Source organism: Oncorhynchus clarkii, chromosome 16 (assembly GCF_045791955.1).
Source record: "Oncorhynchus clarkii lewisi isolate Uvic-CL-2024 chromosome 16, UVic_Ocla_1.0, whole genome shotgun sequence".
NCBI classification, from domain to species: Eukaryota; Metazoa; Chordata; class Actinopteri; order Salmoniformes; family Salmonidae; genus Oncorhynchus; species Oncorhynchus clarkii.
The window spans coordinates 26,781,623-26,802,417 of NC_092162.1; the positions used below are offsets into that span (position 1 = coordinate 26,781,623).

Below are 20,795 nucleotides of genomic sequence, written 5' to 3' on the forward strand. Positions count from 1 at the left end.
GACAGGGATGTTCTTGTCCCATCGCGCACTAGCAACTCCTGTGGTGCACGCTGACACAGTCGCCAGGTGTACAGTTTTTCCTCGAACACATTGGTGTGGCTGGCTTCCGGGTTAAGCATTGTGTCAAAGAAGCATTGCGGCTTGGCTGGGTTGTGTTTCAGATGATGCACAGCTCTCGATCTTCGTCTCTCCCAAGTCCGTACAGGAGTTGCAGCGATGGGACAAGACTGTAAAAACGACCAATTGGATACCACGAAATTGGGGGAAAAAAGTGATATAAATAACGGAACCTTTTGGACCTAGATTTGGCGCTCTGGTACCACTTGCCAGGCGGTAGCAGAGAGAACAGTCTATGACTTAGGTGACTGGAATCTTTGACAATTTTTTGGGCCTTCCTCTTACATGCCTATATATAGGTCCTGGATGGCAGGAAGCTTAGCCCCAGTGATGTACCGGGCCATACGCATTACCCTCTGTAGTGCCTTACGGTCGGAGGCCGAGCATTTGCCATACCATGTGGTGATGCAACCGGTCAGGATTCTCTCGATGATGCAGCTGTAGAACTTTTTGACGATCTGGGGATCCATGCCGTGGGGCGACACACAATTGGCCTAGCATCGTCCGGGTTAGGGAGGGTTTGGCCGGTAGGGATATCCTTGTCTCATTGCGCACTAGCGACTCCTGTGGCACGCTAACCAAGGTCGCCAGGTGCACAGTGTTTCCTCCGACACATTGGTGGGGCTGGCTTCCGGGTTGGATGCACGCTGTGTTAAGAAGCAGTGCGGCTTTGTTGGGTTGTGTTGCGGAGGACGCAATTCCCGATTCTCTCCTGAGCCTGTACAGGAGTTGTAGCAATGAGACAAGATGATAATTACTAACAATTGGATACCACGAAATTGGGGAGGAAAGGGGGCATTTTTTAAAATATTAAAATAAATAAATACAAAAAAAACTGTTTTTGCATTGTCAATGTGTGTAGTAGATTGATGAGAAAAACAACAATTTAATACATTTTAGAAGAAAAGAAGGCTGTAACGTAATAAAATGTGGAAAAGGTCAAGGGGTGTGAATACTTTCCGAACACACTGTAGGTTATCATGATTAAAATGGTGTAGAACTTCAATAGATTGAGATATTTAGCGAAATAGACAGACATGTCCCTTTCACAGTTCTACTCCTCTGATGGCATGGCAGACAGGCGGCACCCTCCTGAAAATGAACTGCTCAGCCCAGCAAAGGATCTTTTGAGAGCTACCAGATAAGAAATACATTTAAAAAATGAATTTTGTGTGTCCAGTGTCTGTGTTTATATGTTAAGGGGGTGTTACTTTGGCAGATAATGTTAACCATCTAAAAAAAAAAGTGTATTTTTAATGAATTTACTAAATGTATGGTGTTTTTGGTTTATGCGTAGTCTTAGTGTTATTGTTATGCTATAAATGGTTATTTTATGGTTATAAGTGATAAAATGAACAAGCAAATATTTTATATTTAGCAATTCTGAGTAATTATTACTTCAGTAAGGATATACTCTTTATTCAGTGACCTGAGGTATAGAACCCCAAATGTACTGCAATTGGTAAATAAATTCAATAGGTGGCAGCATAAGACCACGAATGTCAGAAGATTCATTTTCTGCCTGGATACACAACTCCCCCCATAGGAATAGTCAAGTTTTTATTTCACATGCACAAGTACAATGAAATGCCTTTCTTGCAAACTCAAAACCCAACAATGCAATACTCAATAACAATGTAATACTAGAAAAAAAACTACAATAAATATGAAGAACACAAATAAGTAAGAATACTATATACAGGGTTAGTTCCAATACCATATTTACAATGTGCAGGAATGCGGGAGTGATGGAGGTAGATATGTATAGGGGTAATGTGACTAGGCATCAGGATATAAGATAAACAGAGTATCAGCAGCTTGTATGTATGTGAATGGGTGGGTGTGTGTGTGTGTGTGTGTGTGTGTGTGTGTGTGTGTAGAGTCAGTATAAATGTATGTGCATATATGTGAGTGAGCAGATGATGGAGTGTGTGTGTCTGTGTGTGAGTGCAGGGCCCTGTGAGTGTGCATACTGACAAAAATAAGGTCAATGAGGATACAAGATTAAAATTCAGATAGTCCGTGTAGTTATTTATCAGTCTTATTGCTTGAGGATAGATGTTCAAGAGCCTGTTGGTGCCAGATTTGATGCACCAGTACCGCTTGCCATGCGGAAGCAGACAGAATAGTCTATGGCTTGGGTGGTTCGAGTCTAACTATTTTCTGTGCCTTCCTAACACACCTCCCAATATATAGATGTCCTGGATGACAGGGAGCAATGCCCCAGTGATGTACTGGGCTGTCCCCACCACCCTCTGTAGCGCCATGCGATCGAGGGCGGTGCTATTGCCATACCAGGCAGTGATGCAGACAGTCAAAACGCTTTCAATGGTACAGCTGTAGAACCTTTCGAGGATTTGAGTGCCCATGCCTAACTTTTTCAACCCCCTGAGGGAGAAGAGGCGTTCCCGCGCCTCCTTCATGGCTATGCTCATGTGTTTGGACCATTTAAAAAGTCTACTGATTTGGACAAAGAGGAATTTGAAGCTCTCGACCTGCTCCACTGTGGCCCCGTGAATGGACTGTATTCCCTGCCACATACGGCGATCGTCGGATGTAGCAGGGTAGTGGTAGTATGATTCGACCTTATTGCTACATTGTCCTTTTGCTTGTTTGATGACTCTGCGGAGGTCATAGCGGGACTTCTTGTACTTATTCCTGTCCTCAGCCGTATCCTCAGGGTTGTCTATGATAGGTCTGTGTGAGGTAGCCCTGTCCTTTAGTTTAAAGCAAACCTCTGTATTAATCCAGGGCTTTTGATTGGGGAAGCAGCGAAACCTCACCGTGGGGATAACGATAACTCCCGTGTGTGCTTTTTTTTGTCCCTTTTCGCACTGCTAACGCAAGACGAAGGACTGAAAAAGTATTTGAACAGTAGTGGAAATTCATAGAATTAACAGTGGGAGTTAATATAATGATGATTTATGTTTATTATTACCTGTTTTCATGCTCAAGACTAGAAATTATACTTGATTAATATTTCAATACGATTATCAATAATCCTAAAGATTAATTCAGTCACCTCTAGCCAATCAGATGCATGCATTTGAGGTGCCCCGGGTCAATCAGCTATTGGCAACACACTAGCTGACAGCCCCCCTTTGCCAACATACCCCGGCAAGTACTCTCTTGAGATTATTTCTTTAAATACAAAACTGTTTATGGATTAAGCAAGTTTTCAGAATGTAATGTATTGTTAATCTGTGACCTCCCGTGTAAACGTCATTTCTAATAACATTTAAAAAGTTTGAACAGGTTTGATGCAAAAGCGAGCTACAGTGCCTTGCGAAAGTATTCGGCCCCCTTGAACTTTGCGACCTTTTTCCACATTTCAGGCTTCAAACATAAAGATATAAAACTGTATTTTTTTGTGAAGAATCAACAACAAGTGGTGCACAATCATGAAGTGGAACGACATTTATTGGATATTTCAAACTTTTTTAACAAATCAAAAACTGAAAAATTGGGCGTGCAAAATTATTCAGCCCCTTTACTTTCAGTGCAGCAAACTCTCTCCAGAAGTTCAGTGAGGATCTCTGAATGATCCAATGTTGACCTAAATGACTAATGATGATAAATACAATCCACCTGTGTGTAATCAAGTCTCCGTATAAATGCACCTGCACTGTGATAGTCTCAGAGGTCCGTTAAAAGCGCAGAGAGCATCATGAAGAACAAGGAACACACCAGGCAGGTCCGAGATACTGTTGTGAAGAGGTTTAAAGCCGGATTTGGATATAAAAAGATTTCCCAAGCTTTAAACATCCCAAGGAGCACTGTGCAAGCGATAATATTGAAATGGAAGGAGTATCAGATCACTGCAAATCTACAAAGACCTGGCCTTCCCTCTAAACTTTCAGCTCATACAAGGAGAAGACTGATCAGAGATGCAGCCAAAAGGCCCATGATCACTCTGGATGAACTGCAGAGATCTACAGCTGAAGTGGGAGACTCTGTCCATAGGACAACAATCAGTCGTATATTGCACAAATCTGGCCTTTATGGAAGAGTGGCAAGAAGAAAGCCATTTCTTAAAGATATCCATAAAAAGTGTTGTTTAAAGTTTGCCACAAGCCACCTAGGAGACACACCAAACATGTGGAAGAAGGTGCTCTGGTCAGATGAAACCAAAATTGAACTTTTTGGCAACAATGCAAAACGTTATGTTTGGCGTAAAAGCAACACAGCTGAACACACCATCCCCACTGTCAAACATGGTGGTGGCAGCATCATGGTTTGGGCCTGCTTTTCTTCAGCAGGGACAGGGAAGATGGTTAAAATTGATGGGAAGATGGATGGAGCCAAATACAGGACCATTCTGGAAGAAAACCTGATGGAGTCTGCAAAAGACCTGAGACTGGGACGGAGATGTGTCTTCCAACAAGACAATGATCCAAAACATAAAGCAAAATCTACAATGGAATGGTTCAAAAATAAACATATCCAGGTGTTAGAATGGCCAAGTCAAAGTCCAGACCTGAATCCAATCGAGAATCTGTGGAAAGAACTGAAAACTGCTGTTCACAAATGCTCTCCATCCAACCTCAATGAGCTCGAGCTGTTTTGCAAGGAGGAATGGGAAAAAATTTCAGTCTCTCGATGTGCAAAACTGATAGAGACATACCCCAAGCGACTTACAGCTGTAATCGCAGCAAAAGGTGGCGCTACAAAGTATTAACTTAAGGGGGCTGAATAATTTTGCACGCCCAATTTTTCAGTTTTTGATTTGTTAAAAAAGTTTGAAATATCCAATAAATGTCATTCCACTTCATGATTGTGTCCCACTTGTTGTTGATTCTTCACAAAAAAATACAGTTTTATATCTTTATGTTTGAAGCCTGAAATGTGGCAAAAGGTCGCAAAGTTCAAGGGGGCCGAATACTTTCGCAAGGCACTGTAGGTAATGGCAGCAGGCACTCTTGTCCTTTCTATTCCAAGGCTTTACTCACACTGTCATATGAGATATTAAGATGCCTCAACTTCAACAAGATCCATACTAGGGTTGAGGTTAGCTCATCTGACTAGTAATTATTCAGGAGGGATTCAATAGGTCTAAACGCTATAGTTTTTTGGGGTTTTGCTCTCCCTAAAGCAACACAGGCCTAATACGGTGCATATGTACAGTTGAAGTCAAAGGTTACATACACCTTAGCCAAATACATTTCAACTCAGTTTTTCACAATTCCTGACATTTAGTCCTAGTAAAAATTCCCTGCCTTAGGTCAGTTAGGATCACCACTTTGTTTTAAGAATGTGAAATGTCAGAATAATAGTAGAGAAAATGATTTATGTATTTCAGCTTTTATTTCATTCATCAAACATTTTGGGTATCCTTCCAGAAGCTTCCCACAATAAGTTGAGTGAATTTGGACCTTTTTCTAGCAAATCAAATCAAAGTTTATTTGTCACGTGCGCCGAATACAACAGGTGTAGGAGACCTTACAGTGAAATGCTTACTAGGCTCTAACCAGTGCAAAAAAAGGTGTTAGGTGAACAATAGGTAAGTAAAGAAATAAAACAACAGTAAAAAGACAGGCTATATACAGTAGCGAGGCTATAAAAGTAGCGAGGCTACATAGACACCGGTTAGTCAGGCTGATTGAGGTAGTATGTACATGTAGTTATGGTTCAAGTGACTATGCATATATGAACAAAGAGTAGCAGTAGTGTAAAAGAGGGGTTGGCGGGTGGTGGGTGGCGGGACACAATGCAGATAGCCCGGTTAGCCAACGTGCGGGAGCACTGGTTAGTCGGCCCAATTGAGGTAGTATGTACATGAATGTATAGTTAAAGAGACTATGCATATATAATAAACAGAGAGTAGTAGCAGTGTAAAAAGAGGGTTTGGGGGGGGGGCACAATGCAAGTAGTCCGGGTAGCCATTTGATTACCTGTTCAGAAGTCTTATGGCTTGGGGGTAAAAACTGTTGAGAAGCCTTTTAGTCCTAGACTTGCCACTTCGGTACCGCTTGCGGTAGTAGAGAGAGCAGTCTATGACTGGGGTGGCTGGGGTCTTTGACAATTTTTTGGGACTTCCTCTGACACCGCCTAGTGTAGAGGTCCTGGATGGCAGAGGTCGAGCAATTGCCGTACCAGGCTGTAACGCAACCAGTCAGGATGCTCTCGATGTTACAGCTGTAGAACCTTTTGAGGATCTCAGGACCAATGCCAAATCTTTTTCGTTTCCTGAGGGGGAATAGGGTTTGTCACAGCTGTCTTGGTGTGTTTGGACCATTCTAGTTTGTTGTTGATGTGGACACCGAGGAACTTGAAGCTCTCAACCTGCTCAACTACAGCCCTGTCGATGAGAATGGGGGCATGCTCGGTACTCCTTCTCCTGTAGTCCACAATCATCTCCTTAGCCTTGGCTACGTTGAGGGATAGGTTGTTATTGTGGCAATACATCCTCGTTAAGGCCAAGAGGAGACAGTGTGTTCAGCCTGTAGATTCAGAAAGATTCCCTTTGAAGAAGTTTCCTCTCAATGTCCTCTCCCCTGTGTGACATCTTGACCATTTATATTCCAATGTATCACAGAGAGCTAATAGGATGTCCAGCTTCTACAAAATGAGAAGCGACCAGATTTGTTGTCTCACCTGTCCGTATATTGCTGCGGTGCTCACTGATCTGTGTCTTAAGGCTTCTATGGGTTTTACCCATGTAAGACAGACCACAAGGACATTTCAACATGTAAATAATATTGGTGGGAATGCAGGTAATCAGTTCCTTGATCTTAAATCTTTGTCCTGTGTGTGTGTGTGTGTGTGTGTGGGGGGGGGGGGGGGGGTGTAAATGATTTGCATTTGTAGGTAAAGCTGCGTTGAGCACATTGGCCACATTTGTAATTACCCTCCTGGAAGTATTTTCAAAACCATACATTGGGGATATTTAAAAATGGGTTTCAATTGTGGGTCAGAATCAATAATGTACCAGTGTTTCCTGATAATGTCCTTAAATGTCTTCCCCAATGGTGAGTATTGGGTAAAGCATGATGGGACATGTTCTGCTTATTCTTTTAGGCTTTCCAACTGTGTTAGTCCTTCAAAACGATGATTGGCATGTTTTACCCAATTGTCTTTGTACCCCCTTTCCTTAAATCTTTGTGTGAGGTCCGCGGTCTGTTTCTGATAAGAAGCATCAGAGCTGCATATTCTTCTGATACGACTGAATGGACTTATAGGGAGACTTTTAAAAAGTGGACGTGGATGAAAGCTGTCACCTCTAAGTAGGGTATTTCTGTCTGTAGGTTTCCTATAGAGATCTTTAGAGGGAGGGTTCGTCCTTAATAACCATCACATCAAGAAAACTGATTTGTGATAAGTCATAGTTAATGATGAAGTGAATGTGTTCATTCAGAGTTTAGATAAGCATGGAATTCCAAAAGTTGTTCCTGGGTGCCTGTATAGATCATGAAAATGTCATCCAAATATCTCCGAATTAGGAGAAGAAAGGGATTAAGGCCTGGATTCATCACCACCTATTTCCGAATATTTCTCATCCATTTTCACCTAATGATGCTGACACATTGTTGTTTGAAGCTTTACTTTCATATCAACGAGTGGTCAGTAGTTTTGGTCAGGAGTTGTGTTCAGTAGATATGTGGTCAGTACTTGTCAGTATTTGTGGTCAGTAGTTGCAGTCATTACTTGTGGTCAGTAGTTGTTTGGTTGTGGTCAGTAGTGGTAGCCAGGGGTTATGGTCTGTTGGTGTGTAGTTGTGCTCAATAGTTGTGTGGTCAGTAGTGTGGTTGGGGTCAGTAGTTTTGGTCAGCAGTTGTCCGCTTGTGGTCAGTAGTTCCGGTCAGTTGTTGCATGGTTGTGGTCAGCAGTTATGGTCAGGAGTTTTTTGCAGTAATGTGGTTATGGGAAGTAATTGTAGTCAGCAGTTGTGGTCAGTAGTTGTATGGTTCAGTAGTTGTGGTCAGAAGTAATGTGGTTGTGGTCAGTAGGTTAGGTCATTAATTGTGGCCGCATTCCAACAGACGATGGGAGACAAACTCACCGTTCAGCAGGACAATTAACTAAAACACAATTTCAAATATACAGTGCATTCAGAAAGTATTCAGACCTGTTGACGGTTTCCACCTATTATTATGTTATAGCCTTATTCTAGAATGGATTAAATTAGATTTTCCCTCATCAATCTACACACACAACACTTCATAATGACTGGTTTTTAGAAATGTTTGCAAATGTATTACAAATTTAAAAAAATGAAATATGACATTTACATAAGTATTCCGACCCTTTACTCAGTGCTTTGTTGAAGCACCTTTGGCAGCGATTACAGCCTCGAGTCTTCTTGGGTATGACGCTACAAGCTTGGCACACCTGTAATTGGGCAGTTTCTCTTATTGTTCTCTGCAGATCCTCTCAAGCTCTGTTAGGTTGGATGGGGAGCGTCGCTGCACAGCTATTTTCTGGTCTCGCTAGAGATGTTTGATCGGATTCAAATCCGGGCTCTGGCTGGGCCACTCAAGGACATTCAGAGACTTGTCCCGAAGCCAAGACAACGCAAGAATGGCTATGTGCTTAGGGTCGTTGTCCTGTTGGAAGGTGAGCGGTCGCCCTAGTCTGAGGTCCTGAGCGCTCTGGACCAGGTTTTCATCAAGGATCTCTCTGTACTTTGCGCCATTCTTCTTTCCCTCGATCCTGACTCGTCTCCCAGTCTCTCCCGCTGAAAAATATCCCCACAGCATGATGCGGTCACCACCATGCTTCATCACAGGGATGGTGCCAGGTTTCCTCCAGATGTGATGCTTGGCATTCAGGCCAGAGTTCAATCTTGGTTTCAACAGACCAGAGAATCTTGTTTTTCATGGTCAGAGTCCTTTAGATGCCTTTTGTCAAACTCCAAGTGGGCTGTCATGTGCTTTTTACTGAAGAGTGGCTTCCGCCGGGCCACTCTACCATAAAGGCCTGATTGGTGGAGTGCTGCAGAGATGGTTGTCCTTCTGGAAAGTTCTCCCATTTCCTCAGAGGAATTATGGAGTTCTGTCAGTGACCATTGGGTTCTTGGTCACCTCACTGACAAAGGCCCTTCTCCCCCGATTGTGCAGTTTGGCCGGGCGGCCAGCTCGGTGGTTCCAAACTTCTTTCATTTAAGAATGATGGAGGCCACTGTGTTCTTGGAGACCTTCAAGGATGCAGACATTTTTGGAGCCCTTCCACAAAATCTGTGCCTCGACACAATCCTGTCTCGGAGCTCTACAGACAATTCCTTCGACCTCATGGCCTGGTTTTTGCTCTGACAGCTGTGGCACAAGTGTGTGCCTTTCTAAATCATGTCCATTCACTTGAATTTACCACAGGTGGACTGTCAAGGATGATCAATGGAAACAGGATGCATCTGAGCTCAATTTCACATCTCATAGCAAAGGGTTTGAATACTTAAGTAAATAAGTTGTTCATTTTTAATACATTTGCAAAAATGTCTAAAACCTGTTTTCGCTTTTTTATTATGGGGTACCGTGTGTAGATTGATTAAATAAAAACTTTTCCTCATCAATTTTAGAATACGACTAACAAAATGTGGAAAAAGTCCAGGTGTCTGAATACTTCCATTTTGTTCAGTGTTTTCATCTTCAGTGATGAGTTGAGGATTAAAGTTGTTGTTGCACTAATGCTCCTGCAAGCAAATGGCAGCTGTGCACTGCACTGTCCCTTCCCTGGCTCCTACACTCTAAATGGACTTTAAGACCAGTCTTTCTCCCGCTGAGGTACAGAGCATGCAGTTGTTAAGACTGACCGAATCTGGATATATAGGTCTGAATCCATCCATTGATTGTAGTCAATAAGGACAAAAGAAGAGCATTTAGATGAAAATGCATTCAAAGCTTTAACCCATACGAGTCAGCATTCCCAAGGTGAGCAATACTCAGAAATGTTGCTGGAATACATATGACGTCCATAATAAATTACACAGATTCAACCTCAATATCCACACATCAATGTCAAAACAAGATAAAAATGATCGATCTCACTAACTTTTACCAAGACAGGTTTTGATTCTTGGTGCTAATCGTCAAAGATATTCTACCTGCTCATTAGAACCATCAGTGGTTTTTGCCTGTAGGCCCCCCCAAATGTCTTGCTCTTCCTTCTCCCCCTCTTCACTCAAATGCCTGACAACACTAAGCACTCTTCATCCCCAAAGCTGACATACTCTAACTGTGTGACATGCATGCACTCCCACACAACAGTTTTCCCTCTTTCATTTCAAGTCATGCTGTGATAGACTAACAGACCAATTTTCATGCAATGTGTCTTTATTAAGAATGTGCCTTGGAAGGATACAAGTATCTCTAGTGCCAGGTTTTCTTATCCATGTGATTTTGGTTGTACTTCTGTAAAATTGTCATACATCAATGAAAATCAACAACATGCCAATATCCACATAGATTATAGTATCCAATGGTAATACAAAGACTAATAAAGACTAACAAAGACTAGCAGACTACCTCTCCTGTCCACATTACAAGAGCTATAATTTTAACTCATAACTATGAAGACGCCACAATATATACGTTACCTTATCTGCAGAATAATATCAACTCTTGATTACAATTAATTTTAACATCTAAACACTAACAGAGGGGAAAAATGCCTAATATATTAAATCATACAGAAAATTTGCATTAGGGTAGGAATTGCTGTTGATGGACTTTGAGGTCAAGGCATAGTAGTATCTAAATTAAAGGTAGACTCAGAGGCATGACAGATGCATTAAGTAAACAGCGTAGTGGGTCAATTTCTGCAACAACTAAGAGCGTTGAAGTGTGAGGCTCAACTTCTCTTCCGTGCACATGTGCATATACTGTGTGTGACCGTGTGAGTGCCTTGCATCTCGCTCATCAATATTTGCGATGCTGCTCATGGCAATGTCATTTCATCTACCTTTAACTTAAAGTTCCAATTTTAAATAATTACCCATCAAAAGTGTTGGGCAACAGAAGTTGTGGGAATGAAAGGTAGATACTAACCATAAATTTTGCTTGGATTCTAGGGTAGATACATTGTAAAAAACATTATTATAATTTTTTTTATCCATCAATTTATTCACTTAATTGCGGCTTTGATGATTGAAAATTGAGTCAACATTTTAAATGCGGGGTAAAACATTTTATTTTAGCCACCGCTAAGCAAAACACTATAAGAGTAACAGGGGCATAATTTGCATGTTTGAATTTTGTGGACAAATCACTTCAAGGAACTTCAAACACGTTACCATCCACAGTTATGAGAGTAAAGTCATACTGTGTATCGATATAAAAATCACTTCAGCTGTGACGGAAACATGACGTGTCGGTCCAATTTGATGAATACCGACAGAATTCTTTTCGTTCGACGTGGTGGGATCTTTTTGTGTCGGTAAAATTAAATATGCAGTGTTAACACTAGGCGCAAATATTGATATAATAACCATCATATCAAAGTAAACTTGGAGTCACGTGATGATATGGTGTGTGGTGCTCCCACTACAACTCGGGGAAACCATGCAGTTTATTAGGCTATAGATTAAATAAATTATGATGAACTTCACAGGGTGGTGAACGTTCACGGTGATGAGACTCGGTGATGACACTCCTTCCCAATAAATAGAGGGTCTTATTCAGACGACATGATGATCGATGCTTGACTGCCGTTAGAAAAATAAAATATTATTGCTCTTAACCGTAATAATCTCATGTAGACTTGTCTATTTGTACTGTATCTGAGATCTGTTGGCTAGAGCGCACGTACCAGAACCAGAGTAGGCACATTAGCTATTAAAAGCAACAGTTTGTGACAAAACTTTTGGTCGAGTTAAAAAAATGCAATGGAAACACATTGAATTAAGATTTAAAAATCAAATTGCGTGCACTACATCGTCACGCACTGGTTTGTATCCGCAGCAATTCAGTTTGGTGGAAACACACCACTGGTGGAAAAATATTCACATTTTCTGTATGCAGATTATGAAAAATCTGTCACCAAATGGATGGAAACCTGGCTACTGACTTCATTTGAGGTGATTTGGCCACACCATTTTTACCATCAACAATTCCCCCTTTTGCTTCCATTGTTTTCTAGTTAGCTGTGGCGATTTAAACAAATCTGAACCCTGCACATAAATGCCTGGATCAATCGACAACACAATTAAGTGAATAAACCAATGAAAATGTCAAGTGAACTGAACCTTCCCTTTAAAGTCCACCACTAGATACTCAGCATGGGGATCAGATACCCACTTGATTAAATCGGAAAGATTACAGATTATATTCTCTGGGTCCCCATACACTCGATACCCAGGGCTCTTACCGTATTTCCAGTATCACCAAAGTGAAGACTGGCAATTCAATTTATTGTGACCAGCCATAACAGTGCAGTGACTATGTAATTTGGTATATGCATATGGACACACACACCACGGCCATCTATCATGGATAGCTCTTTACTTCAAAAGCATAAGATGATGAAACTTGTGGTTTAAAATCTAAAACATTATCAAAAAAGTACAAGAAGTAAAGTTTCACCGATTCACGGTGGCAGAACTTTTAACAATTCATGGATGCTGTAAATAACCTGCTATGATTTGTTTTGAGGTTTTTCCACTTCTCTGGTCAGCAATGCTCTCATTCATTAACAGTCTAAAGGCCCATCCTCAGTGTGGAAAATGGATATAAAGTCACTGAATTACATATCATTTTGTGTTCCTGCCACCCATTTTGTATCCATTTCACATTATTTCCAGGTCCTAAGCCAAACACATATATATTGCGGTCACCAAAAGCTTTAAAGCACAATGACAACTTTATTTTTTTGGCACAATTGTGTCCTTTACTTTGACTTTGCTTCGTGCCCAAGAAATGTTGATCCATTCCATCTTCTCAGCAGTTGTGTGTTGGTGAGCGTCGTTCCCGCCTGCCCTCGCACTTAAATTACAAAATGGCTAACAGTAGCCTGAAAGACAGGAAGGATATGCACTGACTGAAACTAGAATCTAAGCCTATTCAGAAATGAAAGGGGTATTCTTCCTCTGAAATTAATTTATTCTTTGAGTTTCTATTGCACGGCAAATCCCTCAAGCACCTTCATGTACCGATGGGATTTTATGCCAAGCTGAATTTCTGATGTGTCCTTTCGTCAGGGGAATGAAGGATGGACTAAGCAGACATTTTGTTGTCCTCCAATGATTGTAGGTAATCAAGCTCTGAAACAATCCTCCCAGTTTCTCTCACATGGATCACACCTCCTTTAAACAATCTATTCTGTTGTTGTTGTTGTCAACCTTTCTCACCACATCTCATTTTTTGGTCGGTCTCTCTGATCATGGCCAGTGGTTGAGGTAATGGCACCTTGTCAAGGACAGTGTTCAGTGTTGGGCAGAATACAAAGTAAGGGATTATTCCGATCGTCTGTTTCTCCACTGCAAGATCCATCATTGGAGAAGCCCAGAGCAGTTCGGAGCGGAAGCATCTTGCATATCGTTTTTTCATTCACAAAGGATTACGTAATATCAATTATAGAAAGGTATGTAATATCAGGTGTATAATATTCATAGCATGTCCAGTTAATGACTACACTGTAAGAGACGGTAAAAAGGAACAGTCAGCTAGATGGGTCCTGTTTCCGGATATCCAACTGTTAGATCCTGTTTCACGGCAAGACGATACTCAGGATTTCACATTTACTAAAAAAAGAAGAAAAAAAAGAAAAAAGAAGGAACACATCAGCAGTTAGTAAAGCAATTTTTCATTCTGCCAGCTCAATATGGAAGTAGAAGCAAACAGAGCTACAGAGAACAGTTACATAACGTGTCAAAAAGGGCCGGTCCAGTTGTGTGTACAACATGATGGTTTTAGCTCCAGTCGCTGCTCAGTGAGTTAATTAGGACATCTCTTTGGCTTAAGACCCGATGGGATGGAAATTTTTCACATTCGAAAACAGCCAAAGTGCTGTTGTTAAGCATTTGATTGAACTTAAGTGAACTAAACAATCCCACATGGGTAATTTATTTTGAGTGATTGACCCAGCTTATGGCTGTGTGAGTATTTTTTGGAGTGAGCCAGTGGACACACACAAAAGTCCTGGGCCCAGTTTCCCAAACGCATCTTAAGGCTAAGTATATTGTTAAAACCTTTGCAGGAGCAAAATCTCTGAGCTGTTTCCCAAAACCATCATTATCAAAGTTGCACTTACATTTTAGTTAATTAGCAGACGCTCTTATCCACAGCGATTTACAGGAGCAATTAGGATCAAGGGCCTTGCTCAAAGGCACATACAGATTTTTCACCTAGTCGGCTTGGGATTCCAAGCAGCGACCTTTCGGTTACTGGACCAACACTCTTAAGCGCTAGGCGCATCACTTGAAAACGCTTGTTATTTAACCGACTGCCTCAGACTGTTAAGTGAGTCGTTAGATGCTCTTTTGCATCACTTTATTCACAGAAGTTCTCCACTAAACATAGAACCAAGCTTTTTATTTGGTCTCTCAGTGACCACTGATAACTTCAAAACAAAGTTGACTACAAATACAAGGTTGCCAATGTCTTTGTAATTGTTACAAGCAAAGGATAAAGATATGTTTCAAATGAAAACCGAGATGACTGCATTAAAAAATAAATACAGTATAGGCTTCATAGGTCTATAAATGACATTTTTTGTTGAAATCAATTTCATGTTCAGTCACCTGAGTTCTATTTAGCTAAATGTAGGCTACACTGTCATTTTTGCCTGTAACGTGTACGCAATGATGTGCCAAATCTGTGATTTTGTGCATTATAGGTTCGGCTAAGAATTAGAATAAGCCACCTCAATATTTGCAACCTTATAGGTGATAACATCTCTCTAGGAGCTGATCCATCATAAATATGGTGAAATAATTCTAAATGTTAAGGTAAAATTCAAATGGAAAAAGCTGATGGGAGAGCAGTGCTGACTTTTCTTTTTTTTTTAGATAAGTAAAAACAACGACACACTTAGCGTGGAGTTTTGGGAAGCATGTTACATCTTCGGAAGTTGTCGGAAACAATGTGTCGTTAACACCCGTAAGCCTAAGTTCCATTGCTATAGGGAAACTGGGCCCTGTTTGATTCCTCTAAAACGCAGCCTTCCTTGCTCCCTGTAGTTCAGGGCTGTCAAACTCATTCCATGGAGGGCAGTGTCTGCTCATTTTTGTTATTACCTTTTCATTTGCCTCCAATGAAGACCTAGACAACCACATGAGGGGAGTTCCTAACTAATTAGTACAACGGAGGGGTGAAAATCCAAAAACACTTGGCCCTTCATGTAATGAGTTTGAGACCTGTGCTGTAAATGACCAATGATCTTTAAGTGATTGGATGATTAGATAAGTGAAATCAAAGTGATCACCCTAATGTTTTTGGGAAGGATATCAAACCCTCAGAAGTCCCATAGGCCCCTGAGCTTAAGTCCATGCATTAGCTCTGGGAGCTAACAAGTCTCAGGCATGGTTACTCATCACACAAGCGTAATTAACAGAACCCTTTTTGGTACACTTTCACTAATCCAAATCAGACATCAGGGAAGGAAGGAGGATTGCATTTCAAGTCCTCGAAGAGTGCCGGCCATGGGATTTGTTGGAAAGGCTTTGGGACTTCTGGTAGGATTCAGAAATTAAGAGAGTAGGGCCCGTATTCATAGTCTTGAGTAGGAGTGTTGATCTAGGATCAGTTTTGTTTTAAAGATCAAAGACAAAACTGATTCTCGATCAGCACTCCTACTCTAACTCTTTATAAATACAAGCAAACAGAGGTTGGCCAACTGTGATACTCACTCGCCAGGTTTACAATGCAGGCAATGATGATGACTGTCCCTCCTATCAGTGAAACTGTAGAGAGCATCCTGGCGAGACGACCCAATCGTCGAGCTCCATCCAGGTTGCCCTGCTCCAGACTGTTCTTGGACTAGGAAAGGAGGAAGGAAGCAGTTTGTTAGGTATGGACTGCTTAAAGGCCCAGTGCGTCAAAAATATGATTTTACCGTGTTTTATAAACACTACATGCCCAAAAGTATGTAGACACCTGCTCGTCAAACATCTCCTTCCATTATCAAGGGCATTAATATGGAGTTGAACTGACGTGTTGGAAAGGTGGCATCCTATGACGTTGCCACGTTGAAAGTCACTGAGCTCTTCACTAAGGCCATTCTACTGCCAATGTTTGTGTGCATGGCTGTGTGCTCGACTTTATACACCCATCAGCAACAGGTGTGGCTGAAATAGACAAATCCACTAATTTGAAGGGGTGTCCACATACTGTTGAATATACAGTGTATTCAGACCCCTCGACTTTTTCCACAGTTTTGTTACGTTACAGCCTTATTCTAAAATTATTAATTTGTTTTTTCCTTCATTAATTAATCATTAATGAATTAATCAACACAAAATACCCCATAATGACAAAGCAAAAACTGGTAAAAAAAAAAAAAATATCACATTTACATAAGTATTTCAGACCCTTTACTCAGTACCTTGTTGAAGTACCTTTGGCAGTGATAACAGCCTTGATTCTTCTTGGGTATGACGCTACAAGCTTGGCACACCTGTATTTGGGAAGTTTCTCCCATTCTTCTCTGCAGATCCTCTCAAGCTCTGTCGGTTTTTTTCAGGTCTCTCCAGAGTTGTTCAATCTGGTTCAAGTCCGGGCTCTGGCTGGGCCACTCAAGGACATTCAGAGACTTGTCCAGAAGCCATTCCTTCGTTGGCTTGGCTGTGGGCTTACGGTCATTGTCCTGTTGGAAGGTGAACCTTAGGACGGCAGACTGGGACAGAGAGCTCTGGAGGAGGTTTTCATCAAGGATCTCTCTGTACTTTGCTCCGTTCATCTTTCCCTCAATCCTGACTAGTTTCCAAGTCCATGCCTCTGAAAAACATCCACACCGCATGATGCTGCCACCACCATGCTTCGCCGTAGGGTGCCAGGTTTCCTCCGGATGTGACGCTTGGCATTCAGGCCAAAGAGTTCAATATTGGTGTCATCGGACCAGATAATCTGGTTTCTCATTGAGTCCTTTAGGTGCATTTTGGCTCCAAGTGGGCTGTCATGTGCCTGTTTTTTACTGAGGAGAGGCTTCCGTCTGGCAACTCTACCATAAAGGCACAATTGGTGGAGTCCTGCAGAGATGGTTGTCCTTCTGGAAGGTTCTCACATCTCCACAGAGGAACTCTGGAGCTCTGTCAGAGTGAGCATCGGGTTCTTGGTCACCTCCCTTAACATGGCCCTTCTCCACCGATTGCTCAGTTTGTCCTTGTGGCCAGCTCTAGGAAGAGTCTCGGTGGTTCAAAACATCTTCCATTTAAGAATGATGGAGGCCACTGTGTTCTTGGGGACCTTCAGTGCAGCAGACATGTTTTGGTACCCTTCCCCAGATGTGTGCCTTAACACAATCCTGTCTCGGAGCACTACAGACAGTTACTTCAACCTCACGGCTTGGTTTTGCGATGACATGCACTGTCAACTGTGGGACCTTATGTAGACAGGTGTGTGCCTTTCCAAAATATGTCAAATCAATTGAATTTACCACAGACTGCAATCATGTTGCAGAAACATCAAGGATGATCAATGGAAACAGGATGCACCCGAGGTCAACTTCAAGTCTCATAGCAAAGGGTCTGAATACTAATGTAAATAAGGTATGTTCTTTTATTTTTAAAACGTTCGCAAAAAAATGATAAAAACCTGTTTTCGCATGATGAGGATTTGTTATCCATTTTAGAACAAGGCTGTAATGTGACAAAATGTGGGGAAGGGGTCTGAATACTTTCCGAAGGCACTGTATAGTGTATATTTACACACTTTGAGGTTGGAATAATACTGTGAAATTGTGACAATTATGATAATGCCCTTTTAGTTTAAGAGCCGTTTGAAAAGACGACCTGAAATTTCATCCTGTTTTGGTGGGATGGAGTTTTGGCTTTCCAAGGTGACCATGCTGTTAATTAGTTAATAGACCAATAAGAACAATTATTTCAAACCTCTGCCAATAACAGCTATTTTTTCAGCTTTCACCTGCCCACTCAGACCACTCCCAGATAGTTCTAGTAAACAACTCACCTTTTGCTAAGAAGCTATTTTTGTTTCATTTGACCAGAAAGGTACTTAATTGTTACCCAGAAATGGTTTAATAGAGATAAAAACAGACTAACACTAACAGCACAAGGTATTCTGAAGCCAGACACAAAGCTGGTAGCTTGGTCCCAGTCTGTTTGTGCGCTCTTGCCAACTCCTATGGTTATGAACTGGCATGACAATGACCATAGAGGTTGGCTATACATCACAAACAGATCTGGGACCAGGCTACAAAGCTGGTGCTAACCGTCAATAACACCACAGCAGTCTAAGATGAATAGAAGTAGTTTCTGATACAAAGATACAGAACTTTCTGATGAATATGAAACCACAAGCATAAAGGCAAAGGTCTTCAAAGCTGTACTAAAAATAGTATTTAGCAAACATTGCAGATCATTTCACAATAAAATGTGACAGAAAGAGGAACACAGTTGTCTAGCAGTAGTCCTGCAGTTCAATCCCCAGTCTTGCCACTCCCTTACTGTGCTATATCCTTCTCTCCATCTACATTTCTAACCTGTCAAAAGAAAGAGGCTTACCATAACAGAGTAGACAAACCCCACAATGTTGATTGGCCAGACCGGGCAGAAGCAAGCCAGCACAGCCAGTATTAGGTAGTCTTTAGGCTTGGCTCTGTCAATGGGTGGGTTGGTGGCGATGCTGGAGTGGCGTGAGATGGAGGGCCGTGGGGAGAAGGCGGTGTAGCCGATGGAACCGGCACGACTCCCCTTCCGGGTCTTGTTGTTGTGGGGGTGGTGGGAGTAAGAAATGGACTGCTGCCTTCTGGGAGGTGAGGAGATGACTGAGGAGGTGGTGTCAGCAGGGGCTGGGTGAATACCATTACCTAGAGAGGGGGGGGATGTGGATGAAAAGCATCAGTAAATGATTGAACTAGTGTCCCCTGAGCACTAGTAGACCAGAATCGTATATTAAATGGATTTGACATGCCCCGAACTAACCGTCCAAGCAAGCGTATGCTGTACAACTGTCCTGGATTCCGTGGGCATACACTTAACTTAAATGAGTCCGAGCTTAGAAAGCTTGGGCTGTGTGGTCTAGTGGTTAGTGCTGCAAACCCTGGCACAAAATACCAGTCGGCATGGGGTCAAATCCAACCCAGTGCCCTTCTGACTTGCAACTCTGCTTACTTTCCTATCTACTCTCCACTATCCTATGCACCAATAAAATACGTAAGGAGCGGGACTGCGCCACTGCATAAAAATGTTTTATCATGTCTTACTGTTCTCCATTTTCTCATTGATCACAATGACCAGTTCCCCTGCCGTGGCTTGGCTCAGGCAGGGCCCAAAGCTGGTGGTGGTGCTATGGATCTCTTGTTCCTCCATCTCTGGTGGGGACGTGACAGTCACAGCGATGATGGGAGCTGGGCTTAACAATGATGCATCTTGGTCCAATAGGGACGGCTGTTCCTCGCCTGGCCAAATGACAGGGGCTGGGTTCATGTTTGTGTTCAGAGCCATGTTGATAACAAAGGAGTGTGCTTGTGGGCTTCTGCTTACCTTCGATACACCTGGGGGATAGACAAAGGGGTTGAACAATGACAAAACAAAACCTGCTTACCAACTATTATTTACACTCCGTTCAGAGCAATTTGCTATTATACTTATTGAATCTGTACTCACTGGCATATGAGCGCACATTATAATCTTAACCTCCTTTAGTATTCCGGGGGACTTAGGGTCTGATGAGAAATTCTGACCAGTTTTTTTTCTCCAATGCTCTGCTTATGTAATAGTAAATATAACAGGAAAGGCTAAGAGGCCAAACAGCTATTTTAAACACTGATCTGGACCTTTGCCGCTCAGGGGAGAATTAATTTTAAAAAATAAACAAATGTAAAAATGTATAATAAAATGTTGTCATCAATTAATTATTCAATACAAAGATATAAAAAAAGACAAAAGGTCTATGTGCAGGTGTACACAGAACTGCTAGTATTTATTGACGTGTTCATAACCACTTACTGAGCACAATGGGGCATATGATTACAGGCTATTTAGCACAGAACAATGGGACAAAAAAAAAAGGTAACATGGACAAAGCCACATGGAAGAGTGAAGACGTATAGAAGGAGAGTGAAAGGGGAGGGGGATTATACAGCAACAATTATGGGCTAGAGCATTGAATACAAATAACCTATTTGAAGGAATAGGAAAATTATAACAAGCAAACGTTTACCAAAAGGGCAATGACTGTGGCAACAACAAAAAAACGATGCACATGCAGCAACGTAGTCTTGCATTGAAAACATAAAAAAACGGGATACGACATAAGTACCCAGATTCTCAATTCAAAGCCGTTATCACGGCCTATTGGCATTCTACACAAACCATTTTATTGAGGATAATGGCATAAGCAAATTGACGACGGTAAAAAATTACAAACTCACCTTTTATCCAACGGATTCTTCAAAATACCCGAAAAGACCCGTGATTTTGCATGATAGTATTTTCATAAGCGAACCCAATTGCATTCCGCGATGTATTTATTATTCGTTACAGCCTTCAGTATGTTTGCATGCGCAACTCTGAAGAATGTTCCCCAAATACGCGCATCTCTTTTGTAATTTTCTGGAAGACGTGTACAGTA

The 20,795-nt window shown here is 41.7% G+C and overlaps 1 protein-coding gene across 1 annotated transcript; it reads right to left on the reverse strand.

Moving 5' to 3' along the window:
• Window positions 1-10,364: 10,364 nt before the first annotated feature.
• Window positions 10,365-20,785, reverse strand: LOC139368283 (proline-rich transmembrane protein 2). Its single transcript, XM_071107014.1, has 5 exons — window positions 20,596-20,785; window positions 19,426-19,716; window positions 18,725-19,029; window positions 15,893-16,022; window positions 10,365-13,786 (listed from the first exon to the last, which is right to left on the reverse strand). Exons 2-5 carry the CDS (start codon window positions 19,664-19,666, stop codon window positions 13,770-13,772), a joined length of 693 nt encoding a protein of 230 aa, XP_070963115.1. The 5' UTR covers window positions 19,667-19,716; window positions 20,596-20,785; the 3' UTR covers window positions 10,365-13,769.
• Between the last annotated feature and the right edge of the window lie 10 nt (window positions 20,786-20,795).

What these genes read in the sequence shown, in the direction of transcription:
- LOC139368283 (XM_071107014.1), bottom strand. Translation starts at nt 19,666, where the DNA reads ATGGCTCTGAACACAAACATGAACCCAGCCCCTGTCATTTGGCCAGGC. An exon ending in CAATGAGAAAATGGAGAACA is followed by an intron (nt 19,030 to 19,425) that starts GTAAGACATGAT and finishes CCCCCTCTCTAG; the next exon opens with GTAATGGTATTCACCCAGCC. An exon ending in GGTTTGTCTACTCTGTTATG is followed by an intron (nt 16,023 to 18,724) that starts GTAAGCCTCTTT and finishes CTCCTTTCCTAG; the next exon opens with TCCAAGAACAGTCTGGAGCA.